The 12584-nt window shown below is 35.4% G+C and overlaps 1 protein-coding gene across 1 annotated transcript in view; it reads left to right on the forward strand.

Moving 5' to 3' along the window:
• The window catches only part of NAMPT (nicotinamide phosphoribosyltransferase), a 38099-nt gene that overhangs the window by 1015 nt on the left and 24500 nt on the right, over window positions 1–12584 (forward strand). The window contains exons 3-5 of the mRNA XM_057731415.1: window positions 7856–8012; window positions 9491–9594; window positions 11791–11919. Coding sequence (XP_057587398.1) covers window positions 7856–8012; window positions 9491–9594; window positions 11791–11919 — 390 coding nt within the window. The remainder of the gene's footprint in view (window positions 1–7855; window positions 8013–9490; window positions 9595–11790; window positions 11920–12584) is intronic.

Genomic DNA, 12584 nt, shown 5'->3' on the forward strand with positions numbered 1-12584 from the left:
CTGGCGCCGCAGTGGGGAGGAGGCGGATGGAGGAGGGACAGAGGGATGGACGGCAGGAGGCGGGGCCTTGGGGGCGCGTGGTGGGGGGGCGCGGCGAGGGGCTGAGGCGGGCCCGAGCCTGAGCCGCGCGCCGGCCGCCGGGGGCTCGGGGCGGCTCGGCCGGCCGGCGGCCGGGGCGTCCCCGACCCAGCTCACGCCTTCCCTAGGAGAGCGGCCTTTTGGCCCCGGGCCGGACAGGGCCGGCCTGGGCGAGGGCTCGCCCGAAGAGCGGGTCGGTTAGGTAACGGCCCCTGGGGTTGCGTGGTGGAAAGGGGACGCGGGGTTTGAGAAGTGGGGTTTCCCCCGCGGAGCTGAGTGGCGCGCGCTCACCCCTTCATCAGCAGGTACATCCCTTCCCGAGGAAGGGGTGGGCGAGGTGGTAGTAGAGGTGCCGGAGCAGCCGGCCACGTTCCTCTGTTCTCGCTCTGTCCCTGGGAGCCCTGCTGGATTCTCCCTTCCCGCTCCGCTGGGCTGCGTGGCCAGCTCCTTTGCTTTTGGTCATCGCTCACGCTCCTTGACCCTTGCTGCAAAGGCCGGTCTGCCCTTATTCCATTAGGACCACTACGTGATGTCTGTGAAAAGGAAAGTGAAACACGAGGAATTAAATGAATTGTAGTTAACCCTGCAGGAACTTGTTGAGAGGGAAGCGACACAACATTCTGTTACTATGGCTATTGGACGCTTCCGTGTGTACCTGCCCCCTAATTTGAAACTCACACACGTTGGTAAAGGGAAGGGTGATTAAAGAGAAATCTGGTAAATATCTTTTCCCCTGGTTTCCAAGTTATATGAACTAATCTGGATTACGCTTTGTTAGCCAGGACACCTAAAAGGTGACATGTCTGACCGGAAACTCCACTTAAATAAATTTATTTATTTTAAGCATGTATTTTAAGCAAAGTCCAGCGAAATAAATTTTAGTTTTTACTTGAACAGTATAGTAGTTTGAAATATAGTGATTAAAGCATAATGTTGTCAGATTTTGGGTTTTGTTGTGATTTTTATTGTTTTTTGTTTTTTCCTTAAATAATCCAGTAAAGTATTTTGGAGAATTCCGTTTTACTTAAGTTCTCTTTTGAACTTTTTTCCCCAGATGGTTATAAGCTTCTACTTTTGATAATTTAGGTGGGTTGTTATTTAAAGTAGAACCAAGTTTCTTTAACAAGTGGTCTTTTAAATGGAATTTTAAAGTGGAAATCAACACAGTTGCAAGGAGATCATAGTGCTATCAAGGATGGTTTGCTTGTGCTCCTCTTGTGGTCTCTTAGTTCAATCATAGCGTTTCAAGTGTTTTTAATAGTGATTTTAGAATGGTCTCATTCATAGTTTTCTAGAATTTATCCTTAACCAAATCTTTACAATAATTTTCAAATTTTTTAATGTAGTAACTTTTGATTTTATTGAAAATGGGAAATGTAAACGGAGGTCGATTGGTCCAGCTTTTAAAAGCAAAACTGTGTAAGCTTATTTAGTTTGTAGTTCCTCTAACTATTACGTATAGGGAATGTAAAACTGCTTTAACATCATTTTCCCGGGATGAAAGGTAAGAGTGGTTACCTTAAAGTTTTCTAATCTGCTAGCAAGGCATACTTAACTGCACCATTAAAATTTGCATCTACTTAATAAAGTTTATTCCTGTCCATTTTCAAGTCAGACTGGTGTATTTTATCCCCTTTTTAATATAAAACCTTTTAAGAAGATTATCATCTTAGTAAGATATTTCGTTTCCCGCTACCCCCAGAAAAACCCTCAAGGGGATTCAGTCAGGTTGATATGTTTTATACCAGTGGTTTACAGCAGTACGGTAAAATAGATTGTGTATTCCACACACAATTTAGTCTTTAAGTTTCATTTTCCTTACAGTTTTTAGCCGTCCTTATAGCCTGTTTATCATTTTCGCCTTTTTATCTTCTTAGATGAAGAGGAGACAGAAATGGTAATCTTGAGTCTAGAAGTAGTGAAATTACCCTTATATTTAGAAATTACATGAGAATGTTACATACATATCCTTATCAGTACTTACATACTGTTGGCCAGTTAAAGTAGGGAGCTAGCAGCTTTAAATGCATTGGTGGAAAAGAGCAGAATATTGTTGATTTATTTTTTCTAGAACTGAAGAAAGGATAATTGGCTGACTGGGCACTGTAGAAAGCTGTCTTGCAAGTACAGTAGATGGAATAGTGTCCAAGCACATGACAACATGTGGGAATTTTGTTTTCACTTATGTCCTTTATAGAGGGCTCAAGACAATTTGGACCAAAGGAGGGGCATTTTAAATATATATTCATTTCTGTAATCTCAAACTTTGTTATACGTAATGATGAACTAAGGAAATAGGTAAATGTGGTTGTTTCTTTTATTTTCATCCTGGGTTCTTGTTACAAATGAAAAGGACATTTAATCTTAAGTGTTAACCATTTATATTTTCAAAATGGTTTAAAGCAAAATTATCTACCGGGTTATATTTACAGTGTGCTGAGCCAGCTAGGGAAAGGTGTATTTGTGCTGGCCTTCACCATTGCAGTGCTTAAAAAGCATTTGGAACATTTTTTGTAAAGAAGACAGGTTATTTTTTTCACTTATCTCTGGGATAGCCATTGATAAGTTTCCAAATAAATAGATCATTAAAAGATTCATTTCTGTTCCATTCTTCCTTCCCCTCCTATGTAGATAATGTTTATAACAAACTATAGCAGAGAATGGTTTCAACATTTCTGAACATTTTGTTTATTAGTAAATTAAAATGAAAGATGTTGTCATTTGAGCCCTAGTTGGAAAAAATAATATATAGCACAAGAAAGTAATCCCTAAGCAGTTTACAGTTTAAACCACATCACAGGTTAGGTATGAAATGTGCTGTCCGTTGTGGGTTGCTTCTCAAAAGATCATTTTAAATTGATTATCTAGAACTCAGCACATTTTCACTATTAATTTAATAAATATTGGAGACCTATTAGGAATTCTAAAAGACAAAAGATGTCCCTTACAATCTAAGATGGGTGAAAGTTGATTTTAGAAAAGTTACAAAAAGCTGTGTAGTTTATGTATGGTGATTAAGCACCCAAGATAGCTTTTTTTAAAAAGAGCTTGCTTCCTCATTAGTGGCAGAATAACAATCTTAAGTTTGGTCTTTCTGGAGGAAAATATTTGGGGATAGACGACAATCATCTTATGGGCAAGTTAGTCCTGCCTCAGACTTTAGCTACCCAGTATCTTCCTCTGAGCTGTTTTTATTTTTCATGGTTGCTTCTCTTTCATTGCTTCTGAATGGACACTTAAGTATGGTCACAGTGGCGCTCTTGGCAGCCTAAGTCTTGTGAGAAGTGTGGTCCTGCTGCAATTTGTATGTCAGAGAGTACCTCTGCATTCTTCGGGTGGAGTTTTTCCAGTAAATTTTATACTATAAATTATAGGAAAAACCCAGGCAACAGAAATAAAATCCTATATATAAATCATGATTATACCTCATAGGAAGATTGGATTAGGTCAGTAATAATTGTAGAGTATCTTTCAAAAGAAAAATACCAGAAACTGGTAATCCTTTTTGTCAGTTTATGAAATCTCTTTTAAAGGTGTGGCAAAAAAAGGAACAAGTTGCTAGGAACTCTGCCCGATTTAAGGGAAGAGGCAGCATAATGATAGTGGCCGGTTTTACAGTTTCTCCCCTGCAAAATAACAGAATCCAAAAATCCTTAAGTTGTATTTTGAAGTTATTATTGCTCCAAAAGCCAAATAGCAATGAATTATTTTCTAGGGCAGCAGAAGTCCAGGGCTTGAGAAATCTTGAATAATATTGAAAAGAAGAAAGAATCTGCCATGATTTTTGCTGTTTCTGGCACATTACCTTTGAAGAGGCACAGTGTCTTAGCCAATGTAAGTGCCTCTTATAAGTGCCCTTAGGTATCACACAGGTAACATAGCTTAGTTTGTGACTTTGGATCTGTCATTCTGTGTACTCTCATATACACATGGTGTTGTTAAAATGTTGGCTTGTGATTCTTAGTGATTATAACTGTAAAAGTAGGTTAGTTGTATTTGCCTTTGGTCATGTGATCCCATTGTGGGAGGAAAGCTCTTGGAAATACCATCACATCAACCTTATGGGAAATCTAGAGAAGCTCAGGAGAAAACTGTACTTTGCTCTCACAGAAAGATTCTATGCAACTTAACTATTTCTCATACCAGTCTTGAACTGTTATACAAAGATATTTGACCCTGGGATTGCCATTTTTAGAAGCTTATTTTTTCATGAAGGAAATCAGCCACATAACTAGCTGTGAAATTAAGTTTTATTAGAACTACACTTTCCTGCATGCTTCTGTTCTTTACCACATATATATTTATGTACTGGCGGTACCCTTAGTTGCAGGAAGGCTACATTTTGCAGTTTAGGAAACATTTTTAGGGTTAATGTTTGCTGAGGATATTACTTATAAGTAATTTTGTTTATTGTTCAACCATTTTCTCTAGTGATGGAAGTCAAAACAGTGCTGAAAAACAACATGATTTAAGAGTTCCCTTTTGGCAGGTCACTTTAATTTTGAATATTATGAAACTTTTTTTTAGTGTCTGCTTAACATATTTAAAACAAAGCTCTTGATTTCCCTATCCAGTCCTTCCATGGCCTTCCCCATCTCAGTAAATGGCACTGTTATTCATTCAGTTGCTCAAGCCAGAAATCTAGGAGACATCCTTAATTCTTCCCCCTTTATTCCCAAATCTGATCTTTCAGCCTGCTTCTCCAAAGATACTGAGCCAGTCTCTCACCTAACCTATTCTTTGGCAGTCGCCTCTTAACTGATGCTCTGTGTCCACTCTGGTCACCCTGTAATCCATTCTGCACCTCTGCCAGGCTGATCCTTGTCAAATGTGAATCAGATCATATTCACTCAGCTTAGAACTTACTAATGGTTTCCCATTGCACTTGAGGTAAAATTCAAGCTCCCTGGTAGCCTGTGAGCCTTACATGATCTTGTCCCTGCATCTCTCTCTGACCTAACCATGCACCTCCTCCCCATTCTCTAAGCCGCAACCACAGTGGTCTTCATTCTGTTCTGTCCCTGAAGTCAAGATATTTAGTATTTCCTCATCATTTAGATCTTGCTCACATGTTACTATCAAAGAGGCCTTCCTGGCCCCCTAAGTCTCCCAGGCCCCTTCTAGTCCATCATTTTCTTTTAATTTTTCATAGCATCCATCTGGCTCTGAATTTATTTTGTTTATGACCTCTCAACCCTCACTAGCCCTATGAGAGTAGGGACTATGTCAGTCTATTTTATGTCCCCATCCTTAGCATCTGAAACAGTGCCTGGTACACAGTAGGTACAGAGTATGTATTTGTGAACGAATGAACTATTTATAAAATAACAATTTATTAATTTGAATTTCTGCTCTATCATTTCACTTTCTGGTGAAAGTTCCAAGGGGCTCAAGGTGACAAATTCAGCAGAAAGTAAAATGAAGAGGACAGTAAACCTAGAAAAACTAGAATTATCTATGGGCTGTATTCTTAGAAAATATTTGCTAAGAAGCTCTGTTTAAAATTTTTCCCATCAAAACCATGTGTATATGCCAATATAAATAGATTTGAATATACCATTTTACTCCTCTTTAGACATATTGGGTGTTAGTAGCTGGTTAATAGTAAATTATGTTTCATATTGCCAGAGAGTTTGCCTTAGATGACTTAGATTCTTTAGCTAAATTCTAAAGCATTTCTCTTAAGCTTCTCCAAAGAAGATTTCAGAAGTCATACTTCGTTTCTAATTAAGCCTAGACAATTTTGTATTTTTAATAATGTTTGTTTTCAGAGAAGCATTCTGAATATTTATGCAAAGGTTTGAAGTACCATAGTTAAAGAACACAACTGAAGTAAAGCTTTAAAATTATAAACATAATTTAATTATTGTCCAGAACAGGAATTGTATTTGTATGATGGAAATTTTTTAGTATACTTTTAGACCAAGATGGAGTTAAATAGCTTAGGGACATTTCCATTCAGCTTTTGACTGCTTGGTCTACTCAGAAGATGAAAATAATCATTTGCCTTCTAATACTTTTAAATCTGATATAGAAAAAGTACATTTACAAAGATGCACCATTAAGTTCTGAACTGTGAAGAAGACCAAACTAACTATTGAGTCACAACTGTGAATCTGACTTTATTCAAATTTTACTTCATTGTGGTTGACTTTTCTTTCACCTCACTGCTTATTCCCACTAAGGGAATTGGAGTTATTTAGCTTATGAACTGGACATTTTCGTTTTTATATACATCATGGGTACATGTTCAAGTGGTGATATCTTTTTCTAATCAGTTTCTTAAGTAAGCAATCTTTTATTACTGTGGTATCATTCATATATACACGTGTTGTTTTTGTGTGTTAGTGAATTGGCTGGTAGACTTAATTGCTCTGGATTCTGTATTCGCTGTTTCACTAGCTACTTCTTAAACCTTAAACTTACATTGGTATCAGTCCCTGGGTTCTAACTTTAAAAAACTGACGTATACTTCTAGGTTTTGATGAGGCCTCTGTTATATCTTGTAGTATATAGATACCTATACCTGAGCAAAACAGAAAGTTCCTTGCCTGACTTAAGCAATCAGACCACATACTAACATAAAGATTCACCTCCAACATTACCTGTAAGCAGCATCAGGGTGCTATTTTTAGAGTTGCAAGTTGCTTCTATTAGAAAGGAAACATTTTAAACATTTTCCTCTCTCTATTTGTTTTAGGGTTTTTGTGCTAAGCCACAAAGAATCTTTACATTAAAGCCAAGTTTTACTAGGATTGAGATTGTGCAGCCAAACAAGTTTAGTCTTCCTAAACTTGAGATCAGAGCTAAGCAGGAAAAATGGTTTGAGTTCCCAGTGGTCTTCGGTCTGCAAACAATCATTCCTCCACCACCCTAGTTCACCACCCTGTCCTTGAGCTTTAAGACATTATCATTCCTGTTCTTTCAAATGGGAAAATGCACACTATTCTTTCACTTATTTTTTATTGGTAAAACGTTGTAACCATGTTAAAATATAATAAAATTCAAATTATAGTGAACACTCACTTTGTTTTTTTAAAAAACAAAAACAGATAAATTTTCAACAGTGGCTCTTACCCACATTCATGGAAAAGAAATTTGTGATAATACCTCTTCATATCTTTAAATTCATAAGGATTTAATGCTGCATTGTATGGGCATTTATTTCCCAATTCACATGTAATTTGAGAAAAAGATTATAAAACAGGATATTTTTTCCACTGCTGCCTGCTGTTGCTTTCATTCAGGTTTTTAGTGTCACTGTGAAGATCAGAAGGGGTCATTTTCAGTACCTCATTGTACAGATGAAGGAGAGTTGTGAGAAGTCATTGACTATTGACTTGTCCAGAGTTCCACACTTAAATACTAACAGTACCAAATTCTGCTTTCAGTTCATTCTTCTATATTGTGTGTGTGTGTCCCCCAAGTAGCTGCTTCTCTTTCCCAAATGAAGACTTTTCCCCAAGAGTAAATGAGATACCTTTATTTGTATTTTTTTTCCAAGTGTCCAGCTGAGAGGCCTTGTACTTCCTTAAGTTCAGTCTGTTTGTTTATAAAATTTAATACTCTTCTGGGGTTTTGAATTTAAGATACTGAACTATTAAAAGGATCTTAATAAGCATGATACTTACTTTTATTCTTTATAGCCAGGAAAAGAAGCTGATCAACAGCAAATCAGTATAGTTTCTCTGGTTTTAAACAATTTCAAGCTCTTTATTGTAATTTATATTCTGTTCTTCTGGTATTTTCTAATTCAAGTATTTTCTCTTTCATATAGGTTACTCACTATAAACAATACCCACCCAACACAAGCAAAGTTTATTCCTACTTTGAATGCCGTGAAAAGAAGACAGAAAACTCCAAAATAAGGAAGGTGAAATATGAGGAAACAGTATTTTATGGGTTGCAGTACATTCTTAATAAGTACTTAAAAGGTATTGTTTTCCTAATATGTTTCAAACACTGCTTTTATATACCTCTTCATATTTTCCTCCTATATTGTTATATTTTATTATTTGAAGTACTTTTTTGAATAGTCTAATTTTGATATTTAATTACTAGGGGTTCTTTTGGAATCTATAGAAATCTGTTAATTTGAAAGCATTAAATTTTATAATTTGATATATGTGCTTGGTGTTCTAAATATGAGAAAGATTTTCTGAAACTAGTAAGATTGGGAATAAATTTAGAAAAGTGAATAATTTTCTGAGGCTAATCTGGTTTATTAATAGACTTTAGTCATTAATTCAAAGTAAAGGATTTGTTATTGACCTGGGAACTCATTTTGAATTATGCCAGCAATTATAATTAGAATATGTTTATGCTAGTCAATTTTACCTGAAAGGCCTATTTTTCAAAACTACCTGTAAGTGTGGACTTAGTCTCAAATGCATTTTAAAGCAGAAAAAAATTCCCAGAATAATTTCTGTGCTTTCTTATCTGAAAGTCCATTTCTAGTCTATTTTGTAATTGTATCTTGAGGGGAAAACAGTTCCCAACATTTTTATATGTTTTGGAAAATTTCATCTCTAACCTTTTCAAATAAAAGTAATCTCAGAATTGAATACAGGTTAAGTTGAATTTTATGCAGATAATAACCTTTTTCTGTAACCTTGGCAATTTTAAGATCATATAGTTCAGATATGTTATACTATTGAAAATCTACTTGGATATCAAAAGTACTTCATTGCAACAAGATTACCCAAGATATTTTAAATGAGTTTACTAGCGATCTTATTTAGAGAAAGTTACCAAAGACTAATGTCACACTTCAATTTTCTACAGCTTAAAAACTTTATAAAATGTTACTTATTATTAATCATAGCTAAAATATATTGTCTGTTATAGGCCAGCATTATTCTTAGTGGTTTAATTCAGATGTCTTAACTCATTTAGTCCTCACAACCACTCCATAAGTAGGTACTCTATTATTATCCTCATTTTACAGATAAAGTTAGCTAAAAGTGTATTTGGGGGGAAAAACTTAGGAATTGTAAAAATTATTGGATTATCAGCCCCAAGACATCCTTTATGAAAAAAGTGACCAGATTCACCTGGAAAACCACCTATCAAAGGCTTACTCTCAAATCTGAAGACTGTATAAATTAATAGAGATTTTTTAAAAATCTCCCCAACACTTATTACTGTGATTTTAAAAAAATACTATACATGTAATAATCTCTTCTGCACATTTGCTTTTCAAATAAGGAAATAACATTTATGCTTAGAGCAAGTGGTCGGAAGTGCAGATTCCTTTTCTGACTTTGCTGTTGACTCTGGTTGAATCATTTAACTCTCAGTTCTTGTTTTTTAATCCATAGAATGGGTGAAATAACTAGAGATGTTATTTCTGTGACAGATCAGCAACTCACAGCATGCCTTTAGAAATGCAAACAGATGTTTATTTTTTTAGGTAAAGTAGTGACCAAAGAGAAGATCCAGGAAGCCAAAGAGGTGTACAAAGAGCATTTCCAAGATGATGTCTTTAATGAAAAGGGATGGAACTACATTCTTGAGGTAAAAAATGGTTTCATGTTTTGACCTGTGTATTTTGGTTTTACTTTTAGTTCAAAATTTCTTGCTATGGAATTTGAATAGAAGATTAGACTATACAGTTGATCCTTGAACAGCACAGGTTTGAACTGCATGGGTCCACTTATATGTGGCGTTTTTTCAGTAGCAAACACTACAGTACTACACAGTCTGCAGTTGGTTGAATCCGCAGATGCAGAACCACAGATACAGAGGAACTGCAGTTACAGAGAGCTGGCTTACTGTAAATTATACTCAGAGTTTTGACTGCGTGGAGGTGGGTGCCTGTAACCCCCTCATTGTTCAAGGGTCAACTGTAATGACAGCTCTTTTCTTTCTGTGACTCTATAAATAAAAAGGCTATGTTATATTTATAATAAATATTATATTTATAATAGACATTCTTGTGAAAAGGTAAAGGTAATGTTTAATTTTCCTCTGGTGACAGATGATTAGTATCTAGACTATAGCATATCTAAGTAATTGGTTGTAATGTGGATTACAATTTAAATAACTAGCATTTTTCAGAAAGGTGATTTAATCCTTTCTTTGAAAATACACTATAATTAAGAATGGGCATGGTTATTTGGCAATTTGAAAACTTAAGGCTATTTTCTGGACTGTAGAGTATCTAAGAAAATAGATGCTGTGAGTCTCACTACACATTACTTCCAGGACATTTCCTAGAATAGTTAGAATGGTCTGGTGTGGATCTGTGAAGTTAATTTTCATTCTTTATTGTACTGTAATATTCATATCTAACATGTTTGGATTCCTTACTTAAACTTTTGGGCATCCAAAGACATGGGAATTGAGTTATAAGAGTTGAATGTCCTCTGGTGGTTTTATCACAAAGACAGGTCGGGAATGGGATCTGCTGGCATTTTGCCATGTTAAGTGTTAATTATCTTTAAAATGAATGAATGTCCTTTTCATTGTAAACTGTCAAACACAAAGTAATAAGGAATACTTTAACTTTCATGCTATATTGCAATATTGAATTTTACTATTTGGTAATTATGGGTCTTTGAAGAAGTTGGATAAGCACTCTGCTAGTTTTCCCATATCTTAAGTAAGGTCAGTAAAATCTGTTGGCTGACTCATTTACTTAGCCCATTTGGTTTGTTTGAGGATACTAGTTTTAGGTAAGTTAGGTTCTGTGCTTAGTAATAGAATTCTCATGGTCAGAGTGGTAAATCTTTTTATTTTATATTCAGAGAATCTTAGGGATTCTTTGATTCTCTAGAGATAATCTTGTGTTAACCCCATTTACAAGCATGGAGTCTGAGACCTCAAAAGAGATTCTAAATGACTTGCCCACAGTCTCCTACCTGCTTTTGTATCCAAGCTAGGATTTTAAGGCATTGTTCTTTCTGCTATATCATGATTTTTTTTTAATCTAGTTACCCTGTCCCAAATCACATAAATAAACTGTTAGGATTTCTGAAACAACCTACTTTACTAGCCAAAAGTTAGCCACAGCCTTTAACTTTAAAAGAGGGGAGACATAATTAAATATCTAGTAACATACCATGTAGCCACTATATCCTCAGCCTAATTTGGGAGGGAATTGTTACATTTGGATATTGATTGCCAAAGCTCTAGAAGGTATACTTATGATTGGTCTACTACCAAAATGGTGTCAGGTCTACTACCAGTATAGAGAAAACCTATTTAAGATTCTTCTACTGGCAAGGAGTTCTCTCTTTTCTTTTCTGTTTGTTCATTTTGTTGTGCTCTCTAATAGCAGTCCATTATTTTATCTTTCAGTCTTTTGCCTTTCTTTTATGAAAATGACCTACCTACAGAAGAAAGATAGTGCTCTTAGAATATGTTGGAATAAAGTTGCCTTTTTTTGGAAAGAATAGGAAAAAACCTTTTTTGTTTTGAAATCAGTTTGAAATTATCTTTATTGTTAAGTGATAAATTTTCTTAGCAGAAGTACTTTGACAGCATAAAATTTAAAAATTAATACTAGTGCTAAACTGTTAATCATTTTAGCTAATTTTATTTCAGGAGGATAAGGATATTCTGACCAGATTACTAGCAATATAAATAAGATCTACAATTGCAATTTCTATGACAGTAAGTTTAGCTTCTGTGAAATATAAAGAACCTTATTTAAATAGGTAACACCATACCATCTGTTGAATGAATAATTTCATTATTGTCTCTTACCAGAAATATGATGGGCATCTTCCAATAGAAGTAAAAGCTGTTCCTGAGGGCTCTGTCATTCCCAGGGGAAATGTTCTCTTCACAGTGGAAAACACAGATCCAGAATGTTACTGGCTTACAAATTGGATTGAGGTGAATTGTTTTGTTTGCTTTTCATTCTTATTTAACATTAATTGTAGATGTAAAAACCATTCATCTGGGATTCTAGTTTAAAAATTGCTACTAATAAAGTTATGTAACCTCCTACAGTTTACTAAACCTTTCCAGGCCTCAATTTCCTCACCTATAAAATAGGTAAATAATCTTGGTAAATATTCTTTAAGTTTCCTTCCAGTAAAATCTAATCTTCTGAGATTTTAAAATCAAATTGTAAAGAATTATGACTGCTAAAGCTCAGTTGATCTCCATCTTATTTGTTGCAATCCTAAATATATACCATCAGAGAGAAAGATTATAAAAACAGCACAGGTACATTTTTAGTAACTTAAGACATTTTATGGCTATTCTGTTCTAGTTAGGCTAAAAGAAGTTTGCTCAAATTTTTAGTAACTGTTTTCTTTATTCTTATCTAGTCAGTATAGGGCCTAGATTCTACCACCTGGTATTTCTCATCTAAATATATTCAAGATTCACTGATTGTTTTAGTTTCTAAGCCCAAAAGAGGAGTACATTGTACTCTGAGTTTAAATTACAAGGCCTGTGTTTTCCTTGTATCTGTACTTAAGCAATCATGCGTTTGCACAGCCTCATCACTTTGATATTAAGAATCTAATTAGATTATCAATAGCTTAGGTTTT

The sequence above is a fragment of the Hippopotamus amphibius genome, chromosome 4 (assembly GCF_030028045.1).
Source record: "Hippopotamus amphibius kiboko isolate mHipAmp2 chromosome 4, mHipAmp2.hap2, whole genome shotgun sequence".
NCBI classification, from domain to species: domain Eukaryota; kingdom Metazoa; phylum Chordata; class Mammalia; order Artiodactyla; family Hippopotamidae; genus Hippopotamus; species Hippopotamus amphibius.